The 24,628-nt window shown below is 44.5% G+C and overlaps 1 protein-coding gene across 2 annotated transcripts in view; it reads left to right on the forward strand.

Annotated features, from left to right (window-relative positions):
- The first annotated feature begins 2,105 nt into the window (after positions 1–2,105).
- The window catches only part of VPS13D (vacuolar protein sorting 13 homolog D (S. cerevisiae)), a 237,730-nt gene continuing 215,207 nt past the window's right edge, over positions 2,106–24,628 (forward strand). For both annotated transcript variants that reach the window (XM_014545506.1, XM_005873452.2), the window contains exons 1-12: positions 2,106–2,278; positions 8,023–8,100; positions 11,236–11,426; positions 11,525–11,605; positions 14,172–14,288; positions 16,968–17,072; positions 18,435–18,605; positions 19,038–19,138; positions 19,928–20,096; positions 21,914–22,015; positions 22,164–22,347; positions 23,105–23,284. In XM_014545506.1, the coding sequence (XP_014400992.1) occupies positions 2,182–2,278; positions 8,023–8,100; positions 11,236–11,426; positions 11,525–11,605; positions 14,172–14,288; positions 16,968–17,072; positions 18,435–18,605; positions 19,038–19,138; positions 19,928–20,096; positions 21,914–22,015; positions 22,164–22,347; positions 23,105–23,284 (1,576 nt within the window). In that variant the 5' untranslated portion in view covers positions 2,106–2,181. The remainder of the gene's footprint in view (positions 2,279–8,022; positions 8,101–11,235; positions 11,427–11,524; positions 11,606–14,171; positions 14,289–16,967; positions 17,073–18,434; positions 18,606–19,037; positions 19,139–19,927; positions 20,097–21,913; positions 22,016–22,163; positions 22,348–23,104; positions 23,285–24,628) is intronic.

Genomic DNA, 24,628 nt, shown 5'->3' on the forward strand with positions numbered 1-24,628 from the left:
AGTGTAAACACTCGGGGTGGTGGCCGGGCTGGCGGCCCTGCCGACACCGGACTCCTGCCGGGAATGCGCCCAGTGGCCTCCAGCCCGGCCTGGATGTTTAGCAGAGCCGATCGTGCGTCCTGGCCTGGGGCGCGGTGTCCCGACGGGGCATTGACAGTGCGTCTTGCCCCATCTTTTAATCCGCGCCGTGCATTCCTCCACCTCCGGGGTGGACACGGGGGGGGAGGGGGAGATCTTGTGTACCCACCCACCGCGGTGTCCGTTTACCGGGAGAGCGTGTGTCGTTGGTACTTGGGAGAGAGTTTGTTGGCAGGTAGGGCAGACGTCGGTGGGAGGAACTCCAAAAATAAAGACTACTCCGACCCTGGCGCGTTGCCCAAGTGTGTTGGGAGTCGGCACAAATCAGGCGAGGTTAGCCAGGTTCGCGTTTTGTTTTCACAGATTTGCTTGTTTGAAGGTAAAATAAAGAAATGTTTCTTTTACTCAGACTGCTACACACTTCTTATTTTAAAAGCATGTCCTCGGGTGAGGATTTAAAAAAAACAAAAACAACCACTTTAGAAAACGTGCTCTTTAAGTAAATGCATCCGGCAATCTTGAGCAGATTCCCAGTTTTACACAAAATGTAGCTTTAAAAAGAAATCTTTGGAAAGAAATGAAGACTTCACCAAATGCTATTTATTTACTTATTAATGTGTACTGTCCTTGTTGACAAAGGGAAGTTAGTCTTGCGTGGAAGCGCAAGACGATGTTGACAAGTCTTTCCTGGAGTTAACTCTTCCAGGGCCTTGTTTTGGGGCTGCGCTGGGTGTGGCAGGCCTTCCGTTCGGATCAGCTATCTTCTGGCGCTGAGATGAATCACTGGAGGAGGGGCGGGTGCTTGGAAAGGATCCTGAGAGGGCTGGCTCAGGATCCTCAGTGGGCTGCCTGCCATAGCAAATCTGGTGTCCACAGTTCTCATTGGGACCTGCTAGCTGAGCGACTTGGGGACCCATTGAAACGCTGGTGTCTCAAGTTTTCCAAATATTAACTTTAAAAAAAACTGATTTCAGAGAGGAAGGGAGAGGGAGAGAGAGAGAGAAACATCAATGATGAGAATCATGGATTGGCTGCATGCCCCCTGCTAGGGGGTGAGGCTGCAACCCCGGCATGTGCTCTGACCGGGAATCGAACCGTGACCTGGTTCATAGGTCGATGATGATCAACCGAGCCGTGCCGGTCTGGCTCGAATATTAACATTTTGTAATACTAAAAATCTATATGTATTTTTGTAGTACTAATAAATACTACCTATTCATAATAATGATAGGCAGTAGTGATTTAGTGCTGAATGTAAATACGGTAGCCAGAACCAGATGTTTTCTGGTGTGTGTAATTACTGACTAAGATAGTTCATTGTATCAGCATCAGGCCCCAGTAATGCACCTCCAGGACATTTAAGAAGTGTGAACAACCACTGCCTTCTTCCTCCTTTTATCTTATTTTACAAATGATCCCAATGAACAGATTTGCAAAATTGAATTAGGGGAGCCTTAAAGAGGATCATTGCAGAATATGAAGTTCATTGATACAACCTCTTAGTGCAATTTTGCTTTAATTTAGAACAGAATTTCAGTCTCAGCACTGTTGATATTCTGGCTAGATAGTTCTTCGCTGTGGGGTGTTATGTACGCATTGTAGGATGTTTAACGGCATCCATGGTTTCTACCCACAAGGTATCACTTCCCACTCCTCACAGTCAAAAATGTCTCCAGACTTTGCCAAATCACACCTGGAGGAGAACCTTTGGTCAGGACAGTCTAGTCCCAAGGTGAGTCACTGGAAGCAAGCAGTTCAGGGATCAGTTACATTGAAAAGACATGCAACTTTGCATTGTAGGTAATATTTGGTAAATTTATAAGTGACTATTCCTGCAGCTGCATCAAAACGTCGGCGTATTAGTTTGGTCCTCCATTTACTAATGGGGCATCTTACAGTGCTTCTCACCCCGTGTTTTCCTAAACCTGCGCTTTGCGTTCCTCCACCTTTAGGTAGAGTAGGAAAAATCAGCTTAAAAAAAATCATCTGTTTTTTCTGTTGATTTCCTTTTTTCTTTTCTTTCATAGATTCTTCTGTGATCATGAGAGAGAGAAATGAAGAATGATCCGTGATTTTTAAACACCTTGTCTTGGGGATCTAGTCATGTTGGAAGGGCTTGTAGCCTGGGTTCTCAATACCTATCTGGGGAAATACGTCAATAACCTGAACACTGACCAGCTCTCCGTTGCGCTTCTGAAAGGTGAGTCCATGTGTCTCTTTTTGGTAAAGAATTGCCTTTGCAGATGGCACTTCTCCTTTCTATATTCTCTTTGTCACATTGAGAATGATAAAACATGGTGCTCAGATGGCTTTTTTAGTAGATATGCGTAAAAGGAAATTTTTTCTCCCATATGATGCTGATTATTATTATCGGGTAACTTAAATATGTAGCTGTATTGCTGTAGATTTTAGGGAATTATTGGTTTTGTTTTTTTTTAAACTATACTACTGGTGACTGTGCTTTACCCCAGTTATTGTTTTTGCCTTATGAAGGGTTATGGAGGCAGCCATGATATACTGATAATGGCACTGGCTTTGGCTTTAAATGCCGCTGTGTTGCTTATTAGCTATAGAAACAAGTCATTGAAATTCGGAGCCTCAGTTTCTTTAGAAAACGAGGCCGACACACTTCTCCAGGGTTGCTGTGGAGATCAGAAGGACAGACAGTTGAAGCTCCTCTACTGGGGTATCATAGGCACCCGGTCAGGGTTTTCCATGATGTTCCTTGGAGGTGTCCCAGAACTTCTGAGGTCTCGTCTTGCTTAGTCGTCGAGTACCGAAAGCTTGAGACATTATAGCCTATATAGGTCTCTACTCGGTAAATGCAGTCCCGTGTTTCGGTGGGGGGATTGGAAAACTGCTTTTTTTCTCCTTATCCCTGTTTCAATTTAAGTTCTCTTTGCTCATCTCAAAATGTAACCCTTTACTAAATCCTGAGAAAGGCGATAAAGCCAGTCCGCAAGCATGTGGGATCCTAGAGAGAGGACAGGAGGCCTCCAGTACGGTCAGACCTCAGCTTCCTGGGGCGTGACTTTGGGCAAGTGGGTCAGGACAGGTGGCGGCCATAGCAGTGATGCAGATGATGGTGGTCTGAGCATAGGGTGCCGGTCACTGGTTACCCTTCCCCAGGGGAGTTGCTTTCCGGGTCTTTCTGACCCATCTAATCCCGTGAAAGGATTGTGGCAGCCACCGGCTGTGGGGAGCTATCAGGGTCACACCTCCACTTCCTTCCCTTCACTGGGAACAGAAACAGGCTCTTTCCCAGTCTCCTCCTGCTGCTTGTCCTCCCTCCTTAGCAGGGAGCTGCTGAAATGCAAAGTGAAAGTGACCAGTCTTTCCGGGAAGAGGCTATGTTCAAAGTTCAGTGGCCGTGCCAAGTTCACCTCTTTGGCCATTGACTGAAGTTCTCATACCCGCTGTGAGGCTAACCGGGTTGTACAGGGCAGGTACAGGGCCTGGAAAGAGACCGGTACACTGTGGCCTTGCTGATAAAAGAGCTGGCCCTCTCAGCAGGGGATGGTGAGAGGATGTTTGCCGAAGAAATGAATAAATAGACATTTTTGTGGCATATGATGTATCATGGGATCTATAGTAATAACAGATTTCTAATCTCAGAAGTTTTAGACAGAATATATCTTGTAACAACTGTGCGTATCTCTCTGATGCTTTAAACTGCTTTTCTATACTTATTTTCTTTAAAAAATATTCTCTATGGCTTTTAACGAACCTGTGGAGTCTGAGGAATATTTCCCTGAGAAATTGAAAGTTGCTTTTTCTTTCATAACCGGTGTTAGTATGCTGCCCATCTTTATGGATCCAAGCACACCCAATGCTTGGCGGAGAGTGTTGGGGTGTCCCAGGGTACTGAGAAGGGCTTTGTAAAGAAGTTGAGGGTTTTTGTTGATCTCGAAGACACAGTGACAGTTTTGCAGTGTTTAGGGGTGGAGGACACTAGATGTTATTTTAATCTATCTGCCAATATTTACTATTCTAGATGCTTTGGGAGATGCATGGAGACTGAAGTAGAGGTCAAAAGTATGGGTTTTATAGCCAGACTGGGTTTGAATCCCAGTTCCTCCATTTACTAGTAACTCGGGCAAGTTACTCACATTCTTCATGTTCCAGTTTCACTTTCTGTAAGCTGGAGATAACAGTAACTATCTCATAAGGTTCTGAGGGCTGCACACATTACCCTAAGTCAAAGGTTCTTGGCATATAGTGAACCCCCTCAACTGGGGTTATCATCATCCACCATCATGATCATTCATATAGGATTGGCTGGTGGGTTGGACTTGAAAGGCCATGTTAGAAGTAATAAAAATGCCAAGTTCGCATGTGAGTGGTTGAAGGACAGAGCTAGCATTGTGTAAGATTTCCCTCGTTCAGTCATTCAATGAACACTTGATGAACAACTGCCTTGGGTAAGGCTCTGTGTTATGGAACGATATGAAAAGGGGGGACAGTAGAAGATACTAAGAGCTCAGGCGTAGGAGCTAACCCTGGTTTCACCGTTTGAAAGCTGTTTGTGACTGTAAGTGACTGAAGCCTCCCCTTCACCCCTCTCCCTCTGGCCACCTGAGATCAACAGATCTGGTATGAACTCTGGCACTACCACCTACGGGGTTTGTGGGTTTTAAGTGAATTGCTTGTCCTCTAAGCTTCATTTTTCTTGTCTCAAAAATGGAGCAGCCCTAGCTGGTTTGGTTTAGTGGATGGAGCATCAGCCTGTGGACTGAAGGGTCCCGGGTTTGATTCCGGTTAAGGGCGCGTGCCTGGGTTGTGGGCTTGGTCCCCAGTGCGGGGCGTGCAGGAGGCAGCCCATCGATGATTCTCTCTCATCATTGATGTTTCTATCTCTCTCTCCCTCTCCCTTCCTCTCTGAAATCAATAAAAATATTTAAAAAAATGGAGCATTTAATAGTATTTCCTCATACCATTGTGAGGATTACATGAGATCATGCAGATGCAGTGCCTGGCACATAAGTGAGTCCTCACTAAATGATGGCTGTTGCTACTACTACAAAAATTATTGTTACTTATCCGCCTCCATCTTGATAGTCCTTGTCCTTGGAGAGCTTGCTGATAATCTGTTGGGGAGACAGAAATTACATGGTAATCCAAGGGGTGTATATATTACATTGTTGTTACTAGACGTCTAGGCATAATGCAATGGGGTACAAAGCAGGGGAGCCTTTCCTCCTGTCTGTGGGACTCTGGGAACGCTGGTATGGAGGGAGCTTTTGAGTGGACCTTAGCAGGGTTTTGATAGGGATGCAGGTGGGTCACCAGGCTCCAGGGAGAGTGAAGCGTGTGAGTGGAGGCAGAAGGCTGAAAACTTGCAGGGAGAAAACTTGCAGGGCATGTTTGGAGCCAGAAGGTAGTGGCTGCCAGTGCCATGCCAAGGCGTCTGAACTTTGGGCTGTGGGCATATCTGTAACCCAAAACTTAGATTCCCCTCCTTTTTCTTTCTATAAGCTCTGAATCTCAGATCGGCCCTGTTAATGACCTACAGCCGAGGGAAGAGGATTTAATAGTCATTAACAATTACTGAGAAATGATCCATCTCTAAATTCACCCCAGTTCTAAGTGACTAGATTTGCTGCTAATCTGAGATGAGACATTTTTGGATGAGAGAGACATCCATGACTATGCCTGCATATTATTTACCTGTAAATAAATGAACATCATTATCATTTATGAAGTATCGTTTATAAAGTACCTGCCTACACTGGGTGCTTTCGGGCCTGGCCCCTTGGAGGGACCTCTTCCAGCAGGGTCAGTGGTGGGTACCTGTGTGAGTGGGTGGGGCAGTAGGAGGCCTTTGGTCTTGAACCACGCATGGCTGCTGTGGTTTTGCCTGGGCCCTCAGTTCTCATCCTTTCTTCTGTTTCCGCTCCTTTCCAGGTCACCTCCTTCATTCTCTGGGCTGCAGGTTCTTTAATTTTTCATGGTGTGGATTGCCTACAATTCGTTCCACTTCTCCAGGCTATACAGTAGCCAAGCAAACGTAGGGCCGTCAGCCTCGTCTGGGTACTGAAAAATAGGGCAGATGTTGCTTCTTCAAAAGAAGAGACTACATACTTTCCTCCCTTTCAGTCACTTGCAACTGATAAGGAACATGTTTTATGATATTTTTTCCCCTTAAGATTATTTTCTCCCCAAATGTGGAAATACGGTTTGTCCGGGCTCTCTGGGGTCATTAACTTCTCCTTTTGGTTAGTCTTAAGGTATGTGGATCCCCCATATGGACAGCTGTTCCCGCAAAAGGCTGAGAAATAAATTGGCTACATTTGCTCAGAATCTGCCAAATTGCTAGATTTGAATACTTAGAAGCCAATTATGCACTGGTCTTGAACAATCAGGGAAAAGTAATCAAGTTTCTTGCATTAGCGGTCTTTGGAGGAAAAGCCTTGCCTTTTTTCTGGGTTCCCTCACCAGTTAAGGGTTGCTGGGTAGCTGCTGTCTGTACTGCTTGTTCTTGAAAATAATGCATCTCAGACAGATTTCCGTGACTCAGAAATTGCCTTGTGTGGTGCAAACAGTTTTGTAAAATGAATGCTGTCTCCTGAGCTCTTTAGGGATGAGAATCCTGCCTTCTCTTTTTGTAACTTTGCCTTTTTCCTGGGTTCCCTTACCAGTTAAGGGTTGCTGGGTAGCTGCTGTCTGTACTGCTTGTTCTTGAAAATAATGCATCTCAGACAGATTTCCGTGACTCAGAAATTGCCTTGTGTGGTGCAAACAGTTTTGTAAAATGAATGCTGTCTCCTGAGCTCTTTAGGGATGAGAATCCTGCCTTCTCTTTTTGTAACTGCAGTGGTTAGTATAGTGTCTAGTAAGGACAGGGATTGGTATATATATATATGTGAATGAATGACTTCCATAGTCGGGGGTGGAGGGTGGGGTGAGAGATCTAGACTATTCCTTGGAGGCATCTTGTACTTTGGGGTTTAAGTCATTGTCAAAACTGGGTCTGAAAGGTCTTCAGTGGGGGTCCTGTTTGTTCCTTTGCCTTCTGCTTGGTTATTACACCTGCAAGTGGAAGTGCAGAGGAGAACCTGCGGAGCTGGTCCCTCCAGAAGAGAGAGTCTAATTCCTTTTCATGACCAACTTCGTTAACTCTCCCAGGCTCCCAGATGTTGTGTGCAGTACACCCGTTTTTGGGGTGTGTGTGTTGGTAAGGAGAGCTTGTTAAAATTTGCACATTTCTGTGTTTCAATACCAGAGATGTCTGGCAGGGGGCCCAGGAGCCTGCATTTCATCCCAGGAGATTCGGATGTTAATGGTCCTCTAGTGAACATTACCCTGAACTAGGGGCTTGCAAACTGGCCAACTGGCCAGATTCCCACCTGTGAGCTGAAAATGGCTTCTACATTTTTAAAAGCTTGTGAAAAAAAAACAAAAAAACAAAAGGAGACTATACAACAGACACCATAAACCCTGAAATATTTACTATCTGGCTCATTACTTCATCTGCTGTAAACTTCAGCTGTTATGTACCTGTCAGAGTGGGAGCCAGGAAATTAGTATAGATGAAGCACATAGGCTGGTGGTGGCGCCTCCCTTGGCTTTTTGTCGCTCTGGTCTAGTTGTAAAACTTTCCCTATAACCTTCAGTGATTTGCACAGAGTAGGCATCTGCCGCATTTGTTGGATGAACATTTCATGATATTATTTTATTTATGTAATTATTTTTATTTTATTTTTCAATTACAGTTGACAGTCCACATTATTTTGTATTAGTTTCAGGTGTACAGCATAGTGGCTAGCCAATCATATACTTTACAAAGTGATCCCCTGATATTGACAATATTCCCTATGCTTCACTTTACATCCCCGGGCTGTTTCATAACTGCCAGTTTATAGTTCTTAATCTCTTCACCTTTTCACCCAGTCTCCCAAGCCCCCTCTCCTCTGGCAACCACATGATGTTGTTTTTATTTTTTAGGTGCAGTTGAATTAGAAAACTTGCCATTAAAGAAAGATGCCTTGAAAGAACTGGAGTTACCATTTGAAGTCAAAGCTGGTACGTGGAGCGAAGGAGAGGGAGGCAGTGCTGAGTGTTCATTGTGTGGGACCTGAAATTGAGAGTCCTTGACTTGTGCTCTCTGTGACAAGGAAGAGGCAGGGTAGGAAGTACAGAATTTAAATCCATCTTAAAATGTGGTCTCTAGGCCACTAGTATCAGGATGACCTTGGGGTGGAAATGGTGGAGGAGGTCACGTGGCCTCTGACCTACTGAATTAGAATCTCCAAGGATGTGTCATTCAACTTGTATTTAAAATATATATATATTTATTGATTTTTTAGAGAGGAAGGGAGAGGGAGAGAGAGAGAGATTGAAACATCAATGATGAGAGAGAATCATTGATTGGCTGCCTTCTGCATATCCCCCACTGGAGATTGAACCCACAACCTGGGTATGTACCCTTGACTGGAATTGAACCTTCAGTCCGCAGGCTGACTCCACTGAGCAACACCAGCTAGGGCTCAACTTGCATATTTAATAAATATTTCTGGTGATTCTTATGATTACTGGAGTATGAGACCTGTTCTAGGTACAGGGGGTTTTATTTTCAGATAATTCATTGTAAATGTTACTGAGAGAGTTTACTCTATTGCATGAAAGTGGGCTCTGGAACAGTATGCCTGGGTTTATTCTAAATCTGCCATTTTCTGGCTCTGTGACCTTGGGTAAGTTTCCTACAACTCTGTGTGTGCCTCGTCATCCTTAAGATGGGATGATAATAGTACCTACATCAAAGGGGAATACCTGAGTTAATACATTAAAATTACTCAGGACGATGCCCGACACACTCAATAGATGTTTGCAACTATATAGGAGTTCTGCATTTGTGAGGTTTGGTGAGGAAGCAAGAATTGTTCTGGAATAAAATATTCTCCATTGAATGATCAATTATAAAATTGGTCTCTATTGCTGAAACCGGTTTGGCTCAGTGGATAGAGCGTTGGCCTGCGGACTGAAAGGTCCCAGGTTCGATTCCGGTCAAGGGCATGTACCTGGGTTGCAGGCACATCCCCAGTAGGAGATGTGCAGGAGGCGGCTGATTGATGTTTCTCTCTCATCGATGTTTCTAACTCTCTATCTCTCTCCCTTCCTCTCTGTAAAAAATCAATAAAATATATTTAAAAAAAAAATTGGTCTCTATTTAGACACCCCTCATCATTCAACAGTAGCCTGTTGCTATCAGTCAGTCTTTCCTTTATTTTGGAGTACTTATCTATAATAATAAAAGGGTAATATGCTAATTAGACAGGACGTCCTTTTGGACGTCCTTCCTGATGAAGCTGGGGCAGGAGGGAAGCCAGCCCGGGTCCTGGGTGTCACCGGCGGCCAGAGGGAAGCCTGGGTCCTAGGTGCCAGAGGGAAGCCGGTGCCGGCAGCTAGGGGAAGGAAGGCCTAGTCTTGCACGAATTTTCGTGCATCAGGCCTCTAGTATTACAATAAAATGCAAGTACAATGGAAATAAAAAACCTTGCAAAAGATTTAGTCTTTCTTGAAATCAATTCAAGTGATGGGTGATCTGCCAGTCAGAAGCAGAGGCACTGACTCATTAGAATCTGAAGGAAAACTTTCAAGAATGATGACACTTCTGAGTTATTGAAAGCTCTTGGGAAAGGTTGATGTTTTCTGATATTTTTGCAAAAATGATCATTTTTATGCTTGTTCTGCAAAAATTAAAACCTAACATCATTTATATTTTAGTCATATAGTTATTAGAATATTACATATTCTCTCCCCAATTAATTTTGGTTAGAATTGCAACTGTGCACTAATTATTGTTAAAATTCTTTGCTGTGAAAAGTGGTATGTTTCAGTTTTAATATAAATTTTATTAAATATAAGAAACATTGTTTTAGATAAAATCCAAATTAAAATGTGTTTTTTTTTCATTATTGTAGATATCTGAATTTGGTACTGGATTACACAGTTGATCACTTGGTGTCATCATTAAAAATGCTATTAATGATATTCTTTTATGTTAAATACAAGGGTGGGCACAGATAGGTTTACAGCTGTGAGTATGTGAAATAGTTTATTCTTGGGTTATTGCTTATTATTAACCTACTTTTGCCCACCCCTGTATAACTGATCAATCCCACTTGAATTTTAGATCTTACAGGGTAATTAGAGGCCCAGTGCACGAAATTCATGCACTTGGTGAGGGGGAAGGGGGGCCCTCAGCGGGACTAAGCCATCAGTCAGACATCCTTAGCGCTGCCATGGAGGTGGAGGGGCTCCTGCCACTGCTGCTGTGCTTGCCAGCTGTGAGCCTGACTTCTGGCACACTGACCACCAGGGGGCAGCTTCTGTGTTGAGCGTCTGCCCCCTGGTGGTCAGTGCGTGTCATAGCGACTAGTCGTTTTGATGTTAGGTCGATTCGCATATTAGCCTTTTATTATATAGGATGATTGCCCCCTGACAACTGTGCTGCTTTCAGAGGTTGGGCTTTCAGAGGTGGATCTTTGAGTGATCCATGAGGACAGGTCAGATGTTCTTATGCATTATTCCTCAGTGGTGACTTGCCTCTAATTAACTGAATTTAAAGAAGGCTTGAGTTCTAGCAGGCTTGACTAGAAATGGTAGAACTTGGGAAATAAGTATCACAATTCTCCCAGGCTCTTTAGCTCTCCCATCAGGCCAAGTTCTCATAAAGAATCAATTCTTCCTCGATAGAGGCCACTGCAGCATCTCCTATATGTCAGGGGGTATGTGCAAGATTGGGCATACTGTAAATCTGATAACGCCCAATAAGTACTTATCAGCCAGCAGGTTAATAATGAGCAGGAAAGGAGGTTCATGCCCATGGGCTTGTGCAGGTTCCATGGGAAGAAAGACACCCCAGAGAAATTTAAGATGTAGTCCAGGTGGGGGACAGGTAGTTTCCAGGAGAGAGCTCTTGCATTTGCTATGGTCAAGTCACACTGAACTTTCCCCAGCTTCCAGTTTATTGTGCCTAATTATTACCCATCTCAGCTTACTAACGTTTGCTTCCCAAGTACGAGGACCTGTTGCCTGTTTTCTTAAATTGAAAAAGGTAAAAATAATAATGCTCCCCTAAGAAAACGAGAAGAATACAGAAAAATAGAAGGAATTAAAAATATGTAAAGACATTTAACAAGGTTTTCTTTTTCCTAGGTTTAATTGGGAAAGTAACCCTTCAGATTCCCTTTTATCGCCCCCATGTGGACCCTTGGGTGATCTCCATCTCCAGCCTTCACTTAATTGGAGCCCCTGAAAAAATACAAAATTTTAATGATGAAAAGGAGAAACTGTTGGAAAGGGAACGCAAGAGAGCTCTTCTTCAAGCCCTGGAGGAAAAATGGAAGGCAAGGCAGAAATCCTTTGATCTGGAAGAGCATCGTGGTGAGACTCGTGACGTGAACAAAGCACTAGCTCTGGCTAACACTGGCTCTTTTCTTTGTAGAATGAACGCCAGCAGAAAGGGGAATCCTATTGGTATTCCGTCACTGCCTCCGTAGTTACGAGAATTGTGGAGAATATTGAAGTAAGTCCTACTGACTTTTATAAAGCAGAAACAGAAGAGGGATTTATTTCTCAGGCTTACATGTATTTACTTCTGAGCTGTCTGTTTCTCAGGGGCCTCGCTGATACAGGGTGTACTCTATAGACAGGACTGACTGTTCAGGTGTGCCCTTCTCTAGGCGGTGCCCAGGGGAGAACCTGAAAAGCAAGTCCCACGGCTAGGCTCTGGGCACAGGCTTTTCTTGCTTTGCTTAGTGTGAGTAGGAGTTTTCGTTTCTCTTACATTTCACTTCACTTTCTTTTTGAATGTTGGAGTCCCACTTGCTGAAGGATTTAGCCACATCACCTACTAGTAAGCTTTCATGGCTTTTGTTTCAGGGTAAATCACATAAGCTCTCTGATCTCAGTTTCTTCATCTGTAAAATGAGAGGTCGGATGCACCGTTTCTGGTTGATTAGATAGTGAATTGTGAACAGCTCGCTAAGATATTTAATCTCTCACGGATGGATCTGGTGGCAGTTTGATGAGTATCAGTGTTAGGGCTATTGGCCACCTTTTCCACTTTAATTACAAATTTGTTTTGTCCTCAAAAAACTAGATCAGAGGCCCTTTCGTCAGCCCGTACTTACTATCTCCAGGGTTTTCTTGCAATGCCCGGGTAACATAGGTATATCACTTTCCCCAAAAATAGTCTGAGGTTGTTGGTTTCATAACTTTGATGAAAAGGTTGTTACATTTGAGGTGACTGCTTTGAATTCTGTTTCAGAAAGTTCTTTTTTTTTTAAGTTGTCATTGATTTTTGAAAATTCATCATTATTTTTATTTTATTATTTTTAAAAAATATATTTTTATTGATTTCAGAGAGGAAGGGAGAGGAAGAGAGAGATAGAAACATCAATGATGAGAGAGAATCATTGATTGGCTGCCTCCTGCACGCCCCCTACTGGGGATTAGCCCACAACCCAGGCATGTGCTCTGACCGGGAGCCACCTCTTGGTTCATGGATTGATGCCAACTACTGAGCATGATGATCGCATTTCAAAGGAATGGCTTTCAGGTCCTTGAGTTGTAGGAGATTACACACACACACACACACACACACACACATCAAAGGGATGGAGAAAGGAGTCACAATTTTAAGCCCTTAGAGCAATTATAAATATTCTAAGAAAGGGAGGTCAGAGCTGATTGTCAGGTGTTGGCTAGAACAAACAAACAGCCCTGAGCTTTTCCAGAGAGGAACTCAGAGAGGGGCTGGATTGTCCCAGGGACAAGCGTTAGGCTGCAGGAAGCCACATCAAAATTGGGTCAAGTTCTTAGGGCAGGAGCTTGAACAGAATGTTCTTGCGAGAGTCTTTGCAGTTCTCAGGATGTACCACACTTTGTTTATCCATCACTGGGTGATGGACATTGGGCGTTTCCACTTTTTGGCTACTGTGAATAGTGGTGCTGTGAACATTCGGGTATAGGGTTTTGTGTGAACGTGTGTTTTCAGTTCTGAGTATTATATACCTAGGAGTGGAGTTGTTGAGTCATATGGTAACTATATGTTTAATTTTTTGGGGGAACTAGCAAACTGTTTTCCAAAGTGGCCGCACTATTTTACAATTGTACCAATAATGTATGAGCGCTTCAATTTTTCCTCATCCTCATCTGCACTTGTTATTGTCTCTCTTTTGATTATAGCCACGCTAGTGGATATGAAGTGGTATCTCACCGTGTATTTTTTTAAATATATATTTTTATTGACCTCAGAAAAGGAGAGGAGGAGAGAGATAGAAACACCAGTGATGAGAGAGAATCATTGATCGGCTGCCTCCTGCACGCCCCACATTGGGGATTGAGCCCAAAATCCAGGCATGATCCCTGACTGGGAATTGAACTGTGATCTCCTGGTTCAAGGTTAATGTTCAACCACTGAGCCGCTGGCCGGTGGTTTTGATTTGCTAATGTTGCTGAGTATCGTTTCATATGCTTATTGGTCATTTATAAGTCCTGTTTGGAGAAATGTCTATCCAAATTCTTTGCCCATTTAGAACTTGGTTTATTGTTTTTTTAATTATTAAGTTGTAAGTGTATTTTTAATATTCTAGTCCATTATGAGACATATGATTTGTAAATATTTTCTCCCATTTTGTGGGTTGTGTTTTCACTTTCTATTATTATTTTTTAATTCACTGAAGCAGCATGCCTTTTTGCTAGCTTGTCTTCAGGGGCAGAGGGAAGTAAAGAAATAAATAGGTACAAACTGTATATGTCCTGCTGATTTCCTGTATCTAGGTGTGGGGACGCAGGCAACTCTATCATAGAGGGAGGGCCAGGTACCTGGATACAGCGGTATTACTCTCTTCTAATGTGTCTCTGTGGTGTCTTCTGAGTTGACTTAATGAAGGTATTGTAGCTCTCTTCTGTGTGTGTCCAGTTTGTGACTAACGCTGAGGGGCTTGAGGAGCATTGGCTCTGTGATGTGTGTATAAAATGCCAGCTGTGACTTACTTAATGCGGCTCAGGGCAGTGTGACTCCTATCTCTAGTCTTCCACCCGTAGCAGTGGCCTAAACGTGCTTTTATTTTTTCTCCCCTTTGCAGTTAAAAATTCAAGATGTTCACTTGCGCTTCGAAGACGGTATTACCAATCCTTCCCACCCTTTTGCCTTTGGCATCTGCATTAAGAATGTGTCCATGCAAAATGCGGTGAATGAGCCTGTGAGTATGAAATATGACTGAGCCAGGAAGAAAGCAGTAGTTGTGGGGAGTCTGGGGCTCTGCTCTTGTCATCTTGCCTCATGTGAATGAGATTGCATTCTTTTCCACCGGGGTCTTTCCCTGCATGTATGTCTCTGGCCTGTATGTAATACATCTAATTTGCTGAAATAGGGAAACAGTTAAGTTTCTCTGACCTTTTGTTCTGTCCCTCATCCTTTAAATGTTGGCGCAGCCCCTTTCATTTTCTCCACAAAGAAATCAAGGTGTAGAGAGGCTTTCATCTTTGGTTTTCTTCTCATACCATGTGCCCTCCCAGGTAAACTCATCTGTTTCATAGTTTCAGTGGCCACCTGGGAGTATTTGCTAATGGCTTCCACTTGCACTCCATTCTCCCCCTCCGGACTGACCATTATATTCATATCCATCTACCTGTGGATACAGACGCCGCTAGGGCATTTAGGCTTATAACCAAAACGATCCCATTATGTCCCATCTGTCCAATTTGCTCCCCTGAAACAACTTTTCCCCTTTATTTTCTAACATGTTACTGAAGGTCCAAACAAGCAAATGAAAACTAGCATCTTACGAACGCTTTTATGTGCGAGACACTGTTCTTTGTGCTTTGCACGATGGCTCATTGAATTCTCCGTGCTTTTCACCACCACTGTTGTCCTCCTGGTGTGGCTGAGGTGCTGAGGTGCAGAGCGCTGACAGGAGGGCGGATCAGCTCTGCATCTGGGGTTGGCAGGTTGGCCCCCCACCCGTTTTTGTAAAAAAGACTTATTGGATCACTGCCGTGCCCTTTGTGTGTAGTGTCTAAGGCTGCTTTTGTGCTACAGTGGCAGAGTTGAGTCGTTACAACAGAGATTGTAGGGTCTACAAAGCCTTCATGTGTACTCGCTGGCCCTTTTCAGAAAACGTTTGCCATCCCTGCTCCAGATCATGTGTTCTTACCCACTCCCCTAATCTCTAGAAGCTCCGTGCTCATCCTTCCACTTCTCATTCCTCAGCATCCATGTCCATTTGATCACAGCATCCTGCCAATGTTTCCTGCACAGTGTCTCAAAGGTAGCTCTTCTCTTAGTCACGCTGCACCTGTCTGAGTTCAGGATCCTGTCACCTTCTGCCTGGGCCGATAAAGCATCCTGTTCGGTGACCTCCTTGCTGCCATCCCAGGCTCTCGATTCATTCTGTGCCAACGCTTCCCACCCTTTTCCACGCCATGGCACACAGAAAACAAGGAGTATTTGTACGGGACACGGGGGCAAAAGGATGTGGTTAGCTCAGAGTAACCAAGTATTTCTAAAAAGTAACTTGATCCTATAAACTTGCTCATTATCTTTTTTTTTTAAATATATTTTTATTGATTTCAGAGAGGAAGGGAAAGGGAGAGAGATAGAAACATCAATGATGAGAGAGAATCATTGATTGGCTGCCTCTTGCACGCCCCCTACTGGGGATTGAGCTCACAACCCAGGCACGTGCCCTTGACTGGAATTGAACCCAGGACTCTTCAGTCCGCAGGCCGACACACTATCCACTGAGCCAAACCGGCTAGGGCTTGCTCATTATCTTGATGTGACTCATGGCTCCTTTTCTCTGGCACCCCAGCGGGAGCTCTACTTTGCACTGTTGCCAGAGTTCTGTTTCTAAAACACATACCCGGTCCTGGTGCATACCTGCATCAGAACCCTCGGGACTCCCTGTCACGTAAAGTATGAGCTCCAGAGTCCTTGGTGTGGTGTATACTTCCTTTCCTAGTGTGTCAGCGTCCGGGCAGCCATAACAGATAAGCTCAAATAGGTGGCTTCTAACAACAGAAATGTATTCTCTTGTTCTGGAGGGTGGAAATCCAAAATCAAAGAGTTGGTAGAGTGGATTCTTTGGAGGCTCTGAGGGAGAAATGTTCCATGCCTTTCTCTTTGCCTCAGGGGGTAGCCTTGTCATTCTGGGCTTATAGATGCATCTTTCCAATCTCTGCCTCTTTTTTCACATGGCCTTCTCCTTTGTGTCTTTTTTTTTTTCTTCTTTAAGGGCACCATAGGGCCCACCCTAATCCAATATGACCTCATTTTAATTTCATTACATCTGCAAAGACCCTGTTTCCAAATAAGGTCCCATTCACAGGTGTTGGGAGGACATGACTATTTTGGGGGAGGAAACTATTCAACCCAGTACACCTAGTAACATCCAATCTACTTATCTCAACACCTAACTAACTCCGATACCAAATGTGTTCATACACATGTATGATTACTGCCCCCACAGCACATGAGCCGTGCTCCAGTCACACAAACTCACTGTCCTCTGGGTTATCAGGCATTTTGTATCGTTGGCCCTACTCTTTGCAATGCGTCCCCGTCCTTTCCTCTTACCGGCTCTATGCCTGAAACTTACACATCTCTGAGTCATGCAGTGCTGTTTTCTCTTTGTTTGCTTGTGGCTTCTTAAATACTCTCCCTCTGCTTTCCTCTGCTTAATTAAAATTGTTTGCATGTTTGTATTCCCACTTAGCTAGGCTTGAACTCTGGGAGAGCAAAACCATGCTTTAGTCTAGTTTTGTATCCCCAGCACCTTGCAAAGGTGCCTGATGGATGATTCTTCACAAATGGCTTGTTGAACGAATGAATAAAGTCATGACTATGGAGTCATCTTGTTTTCTTCCCTGTCTTACCTCAGGTGCAGAAGTTAATGCGGAAAAAGCAGTTAGATGTGGCAGAGTTTAGCATCTATTGGGATGTCGATTGCACTTTACTAGGGGATTTGCCTCAGCTGGAGTTGCAGGTATGGTTCTGGCAGAGGGCTTATTGCGACACTGCACTGAAGTGAAGGGGTGCAGGGTCACTGTCGTGTGGGTTTTTGTTCTCTGCGTCTCTGACTCCTGTTCCCATCCCCCTCCATAGGCACCCACTCTCAAGTGTGTTGCTTGTATTGCGACACTGCACTGAAGTGAGGGGGTGCAGGGTCACTGTCGTGTAGGTTTTTGTTCTCTGCGTCTCTGATTCCTGTTCCCAACCCCCCTCCATAGGCACCCACTCTCAAGTGTGTTGCTTGAGGTATTTGCTATGTATATAACTGAACAGTATGTCGTGTTTTGTGTATGTTTTACATTTACATTGCATTTTAGATTTCCTTGTGTTTTTTTTTCCACTAAAGGCTATGTTTTTAAGATGGATCAGTGTTGCTGTTTATTCTTCTAGCTGATTGCTCTGACTACTGCATAATCCACCGTATGCATCAAACATATGGTTATCCATTCTTCTAGCATTCAGTTTTTCATTGAACAAAGCACCAGATGGGATTTAGCTCATTGCTCTGACTACTGCATAATCCACTGTATGCATCAAACATATGGTTATCCATTCTTCTAGCCACCATATACTAGGCATTCAGTTTTTCATTGAACAAAGCACCAGATGGGATTCTTAAAGAAGAGCTTTCTTATGTTTATGTTGACACTTCACCTTTGGTGGAATTCCGTTAAGAACTACTTAGATCAGCGGTCGCCAACCGGTGGTCTGTGGACCACTGGTGGTCCGTGAGGTTTGAAAGGTTGGTGACCGCTGACTTACAAGATCATTATAAATCATCCTATATAATAAAAGGCTAATATGCAAATTGTCCCCTCCACCAGGAGTTTGACCAGGAGTTCAACCAGGGGGTGGGGTTGGCTGGCCAACCTCCGGAGTCCCCTCCCGCCAGCCCAGCCTAATCGGCCCTGATCGGGGCGGGCCGGCCGGACTCCACCAGTGCACGAATTCGTGCACCAGGCCTCTAGTTGTATATAAAGTATTACTGTTTGTGAAGGCTTACAAAATAATCTGTTTAATCTTCTAAAGTAATTGTAGTTGATTTAAGTGAAATAGAGAAAAAGGACTCGCTTTTTGTCCCACCCAAGATTATCTTTGGCTTGATGCTATCATACGGAATGGTTTTGTTTTGTTAGTTTGATTAAATAAATACTGTGCTTCCATACAGTACAGCAGTATGCAACTATAAAATAAGGGCAAAGACCATATATAATAGTCTCTAAGACACAGTATTAAGTATTATGTTTAAAAAAACTAAGGCAAAACAGGACATACACCATTTGTGTGAGAATGGTTACAAAACCAGAAAACTGACAGAGGTTCTTGTGACACTCAGGAGGCCATGGGCAAGAGCATGGAGAGCCGCGATCATCACTACATCTTGGAGCCGGTATGCGCATCTGCCCTTTTGAGGAGAAACTGCTCCAAAGAGCCTCTGAGGTCTCGGCACACTCCCCGTTTTGAATGCGACATCCAGCTGGAGACCATCCCCTTGAAACTCTCTCAGGTACCCCTCTTTCCCCAGCGGTCTCTGCTCTCACCGTCAGACTGGGAACTGGGGTGAATGAGCATGTCGGTAGAAGGGCCGCAATACTTCACAGCACCCCAGTAGGAAAGAAAGGACACAGAAAGTTGTGCCCACGGTTGTGGTAGGTGTAGAATCCATTATCTGTAGTGCGGTTGGATTGGGCTGATCTCAGGTTAGTTCTGAGTTGGTTTTTAAGTGCTGGGCAGAGCCCAAGAGCACAGTCATGTCAACACTTAACTGTCAGAGTCCTGGGAGAAGTGCCACTTGGTGCGGAAATTTGGTCTTCCGGTTTGCACTGGTTTTCAATTAGGTGGATTGACTAATATGAATTGTTCTTGTTAGATACATGTCTTCACTGGGTAAAAGCAACAAATCAGTTCTAACCTAGCATCTCTTAATCTCTATTAAAAGCTGCAATACCGGCAAATCATGGGATTCCTCAAGGAGCTGGAACGGAAGGAGAGGCAGGCGAAGTTTCGAAAATGGAAACCCAAAGTGGCCATCTCTGGGAAGTAAGGGCTCGCCAGTTGTTGTATATGAAGTACATTTTGGGTTTTTTTGTATATAGATCAGAAATATCCCTCACTGTTCTTTGCACGTGGCTGGAGATACTAGTAAAAGTAGAGTCGATTTTTCTGGCCTTTAAATGCCATTTCTGTTGTTTATCACTGTTGATATTCTGACCGTCTGTTGATTTGGTGACGTGTTAGCCTTAGGTTGGGCGTAGGGGAAGTGAGAAGGCCCTCTTGGTCTTGTTCAGCAGGTAGACTGGGGTTGCTCGGATGGGACCTGATTCTTTGAATCTGCTTCCCTATGTCTTTTCTCCCAGGTTGTTTGGTCGACACTTACATAGTGCACTTTCTAACTTCTATAGCGAAAAGAAATCTGTTCATGCTGCAGTGATAAACTGGGCCAATCCAGTATATTAAAATTCTCTTAGATCCTGTGCATTCCCATGTCTTTTCTGAAGTATTCCACTTAAAATTGTCAGTAGTCAAATCCGTGGTAATTATCTTATGATGGCATTTACCTTCCAGTCACCACTTGACTGTCATGGAGGGGACTGATATGGGTCCTTCAAACCAATTGAGGGAAATGTTATTCTCATATGATGTAGATTTGCTTTACCCCCATGTTGAGTTCAGCCCAATATTTTAAAATGAGTTTGTGGCAAAAAATGACGGCTGACAAGAGAAAAGTTGTCTCAGAATAGGAGTGGTGTTCTGTGGGCTGCCCTGGGTGGACAGCATTTTAGGTGCTTTCAAGGTAAGAAGTAATGACATTGTTACGAAATATTTCAGCTGCCGAGAATGGTGGTACTTTGCCCTGGATGCTAACCTGCACGAGATCAGAGAGCAGAGGAAGCGCTGCACCTGGGACTTCCTGTTGCACCGCGCCCGCGACGCCGTGTCCTACACCGACAAGTACTTCAGCAAACTGAAAGGAGGCCTGCTGTCTGCAGACGACACGGTGAGCGGGCCGTTGCCTTGTGTTTCTTGTCATCAGAGGGTAAGAATGCTGTTCTCTCAAAGGCTGAAGAAAATGGAATCTGTGAAGGAATCAAGTCCCTTGCTACAGAATTTCATTTCACGGGATAGAGTGGGTCTTACTAGGGTGAGAGCTTGTTGGAAGGCCATGGCCTCACCTCCACCAGAAGCATCCCACACCTGCTGCTTGAGGAGAGCGGGCCATGGGCTGGAAGGAGGGAAAGGGGCTGTGGTCCAGCCGTGCCTTCGTGCCCACTCCCCACGCCCATCCCCTCCTCCCTCAGCGCCCTGTGCAGGGCTCACAGAGACTCTTCAGCTAGTCATCTGCATCTCTTCAAAGCCCATTCCTCGTCATTGATTTTTTTCTCTGAGTCTGTAGCTCATCTCTGTAGGCTTTGGCCTAAACTTTCCCTAAGCCCAATTGATTTGCTTGAGGTTTTGAGGTAGAAGCTAGGCAGAGGGGATGAAGTAGGTGGTGAAGGTCAGCTTTTCTTGCTAATTGTAGGGTTAGAGCCTCTTAGAACCATCAGGCCTGGAGTGCTGGCCTGGACCCCAGCCTGCTCTAGTACCTCTCCTCTTCTCCTAGGAGAGGGAGTGGGGATTGCTGATTGCTTTGCTCCTGGATTTGTTTCCGTTTTGTGAGCATCAATTTTTGCAAAGTGATTTAGACTGTTTCTAATATTTCTTCTCAGGTGTTATCTTTTAATTAACTGTTTCTTTAGTAAACCCTTCCAAGCAAAAAGGAATCTTACTTTCCCTTTAGCACCTGTCTTCACTCAGGCTGCTCTAACAAAATGCTATAGCCTGGACTTAAAAAACCAGCCATTTATTTCTCTCAGTCTGGAGGCTGGGAAGTTCAGGATCCAGGTGCCAGCTTGGCCGGGTTCTGGTGAGATTCCTCCTCCTGGCTGCCTTCTTACTGTGTGTGCACATGGCCTTTTCTTGGTGGAGGGAGAAATCTGTCCCCTTTCTCTTAGAAGGGCACTAATCCCATCATGAAATCCCACCCTCACGACCTCATCCAACCTAATTACTTCCCAAAGTCCTATCTCCAAATCCCATAACATTGGAGGTTAAAGCTTCAGCATTTGAACTGAGCGGGGCACAAACATTCCTCCCATGAGAGCATCCCACGGTGTGGTAACCACTCAGTGCTGAATCCCTAGGCGTTCTCACCTCTCCCGCTGGCACCCCGAGGCACGACCCACTCACTTTTTCACCAGTATCAGGCCTGGTTACTGACGTGGGAAACTTCTGGAAATGATGGGGTCAACCAGACATTTTTTTGTTGTAAATTATGTGAAACACACATAATTTCCTTTTCCTAATGTTAGGGTATAAGAACAGTTTAGGATAGCGAATTCTGTCTTTTGCATATTTGCATGTAGCTGGCTGCTCTTGGTCTTTCCTAACTAGCATGAAACAAATTTAAATGACTACTTCCTTGCAAATGCACGTGTGAAACAAAGGAGCTAGAGGCCTGCACACTTCCTGTGTAAACATGGTCCTGAGTTTCCTCATCGAAGTGGGAAGAAGAATAACTAGTCACCTTCCTCTGTAATTACCGTTGGTCTCAGGGACCAAGTACGGTTGGAGTTATGTGGAAGAGCTGTTTAAACCGGAAGCATAGCAACCATTGACCTAGCTCTTTGTCTTCACTGTTTCTTGGCCTTCAGTGGAGATGTTGGGGACCGGAGAGGTTCCATCACAGTCCTTGTAGTGAGTGGTGTGCGAGAGTGTCCAGTTCTCTGGAGCTATAACACCTGTTCTGTTTGTTTGTTTTTGTTTTCACCCCAACAGGAGGAAATGTGTCGGATTGAAGAGGAACAGAGCTTTGAGGAATTGAAGATTTTGCGTGAGCTGGTGCACGAACGATTTTACAAGCAAGAGGAGCTGGCAGAGGTAAGGAGCCCTCTGTGAGGAGACGTGCTCGGCCCCAGCACTCTGAGCGCTTCCCCTTGGGTGTGCTTATGCTTGGGGGACGGGGGGTGGGCAGCCACAGCTGGTTCTGTCTGTGGGTCCTCATGTTGCTCATTGTTGATTGGCACAGAGCCTGCGAGAGCCTCAGTTTGATTCTCCAGGAGACTGTCCTGGAGACCCAGGCAGCGGTGCGGGCAGTGGGATGCTGCAGTACCTGCAGTCCTGGTTTCCTGGCTGGGGCGGCTGGTCGGGGAAGCCAGTCGAGGGGCTGTCAGCAGAGCAGCACGAGCAGTGGACTCCTGAAGAGATCCTGGGTAAGGCGGCTCCTTCCCCTTAGCCCTCTGGGTGGTGGTGAAGGGAGATGCTGGGTTCATAATTATTTTTCTGCTACTTTTGAAACAATCCATGATATTTTCAAGCAAACAAAAATAAGTAGAGATTTGTAAAACTGTTTGTCTCATATTCATAGAGACAGAGCGAGGCGGTTTTGGGAGACACTTCATTTACAACTCTGCTACTAAATTTGAATATTAGCACCTTGTCAGGTAGATCTTAGCGACAGGGCTGGTAAGAGAACTAAATGTGGGCAAGTTCAGAAATTTTAAACTGACGCTCCAATCCCAGTCCAGAGCCACTCTTCAGACCCTCACTGCCCAGTATGGTTTCCATAGCCACACATGACCGTTTAAACTCTAATTAATTAAAATTAAATAAAACAAAAGATTGGCTTTCTCAGTCACACTAGCCACATTAGCCACACGTGCCAGGTGTGCCCACTGCCCTGGACAGTGCAGGTGGAGAATGTTTCACTATGTTGGGCAGCACGGCTTTCTCCTGTACTTGCCTGTGAACCTGAACGTCCTCCCGGTTGGGAATAAGTTGTAAGAGCCCTGATGAAGCAGTTGGGTTGTTTTAAATTAGTGAATAAAAACAGTCGCCCACAGCTCTGGAGTTCTTTCCAAAGAAAGGGACAATGGATACACAACGTCATCATGACTGACCAGTGTGCCTGGTTTTGCTTCGGAAGTTTTCCCATGTATTTTCTTAACCTCGTTTCTTCCTCATGGGCAGGCACCGAGGACTTTTTTGACCCCGCTGCGGACGCCTCCTGCATGAACACGTACACCAGGCGGGACCACGTCTTTGCCAAGCTGAACTTGCAGTTGCAGCGGGGCACCGTGACTCTGTCGCACCAGGAGCCAGGCACTCCTCAGACCCAGGAAAGTGCTTTCATGCAGCTCGAGTTTTCAGGTACTGCCCCAGAACCCCCGGCTGGTGTTCATCTCTCAGGGTGCCCGTGTCCATGCGAATCTCATTATTTGAGTAGTAATGTTCTGGAAAGTTGCTGCGATCATCGTCCCCAGGGGGAAGCACACAGTTAGGTGCCTGGGAACCTCTGGCTCTAACACCCATTAAACGATCAGTACAGAACCTTGTCTTACGTGTGATGCGTTTAAAGACACCTTATCTAATATATACTGTTGATTCATTAATGCTGAAATCACGGCCAACAGTAGTGTAATGCCTGCCTGAGTGAAGCGTATCTAACACAGAGATTTTTCTCTGGAAGACACACCACAGCCTTTTTGTGCTCAGGGACACTAGACAGCACTTCAGCAATATGCGTGGGGGCCATTGTGAGCAGTGAAATCAACAAAAAGCAGGAAAAGGCAAAAAAAACCTGGCACTTAATGGACCATGAAGAGGGCACAGTGTACAGTGTGAGAGCTGGAACCAGAAGGCAGAGCGTGCTTTGTTCAGCCTCAGCTGGGAACCCACATTTTTTGCTGTCCTGCCCATGTCCTCGAAAGCACCACGAGCATTGATTTGGGGGCGACAAATACACTTTAGTGAATAGGCACACTCGCAAATACGGAATCGGCCAATGATGAAGATCAGCTGTGTTTGACTTCTTGTGACTTTGAATTATAGTTGTATAAATAAATACAGAGGTTGGTTTTACAACTCACAAATATTTCATTTCATAAAATAGTCACTTACCTGAAGTTTCTAGTATAGCTTAGAGCAGCAGTTCTCAACCTGTGGGTCTCGACCCCTTTGGGGGTCGAACGACCCTTTCACAGGGGTCGCCTAAGACCATCGGAAAACACATATATAATTACATATTGTTTTTGTGATTAATCACTATGCTTTAATTATGTTCAATTTGTAACAATGAAAATACATCCTGCATATCAGATATTTACATTACGATTCATAACAGTAGCAAAATTACAGTTATGAAGTAGCAACGAAAATAATTTTACACACATGAGGAACTGTATTAAAGGGTCGCGGCATTAGGAAGGTTGAGAACCACTGGCTTAGCGGCAAATGACCACCCCCACCCCCCCAAAAAAAGCCAGTTTGTTTGACTTTATAATCTTGAGAATCAGGATTTCATAAACTTAATATGTACTAGCCGATTGCTTGAATTTAATTGTAAAATGCTCTGTTTAAAATTCGTTCTGCTATGAAGTGTCTGATATTCCTTATATATTTATATAGGTGGATTTATACACATAGACGTATAGATAAACAGATAGGGTTTTTTTTCTTCCGATTTCAAGGCAAAATAGTTCATGATATCTAATA

The sequence above is a fragment of the Myotis brandtii genome, unplaced genomic scaffold (genome assembly GCF_000412655.1).
Source record: "Myotis brandtii unplaced genomic scaffold, ASM41265v1 scaffold410, whole genome shotgun sequence".
Classification (NCBI taxonomy): Eukaryota; Metazoa; Chordata; class Mammalia; order Chiroptera; family Vespertilionidae; genus Myotis; species Myotis brandtii.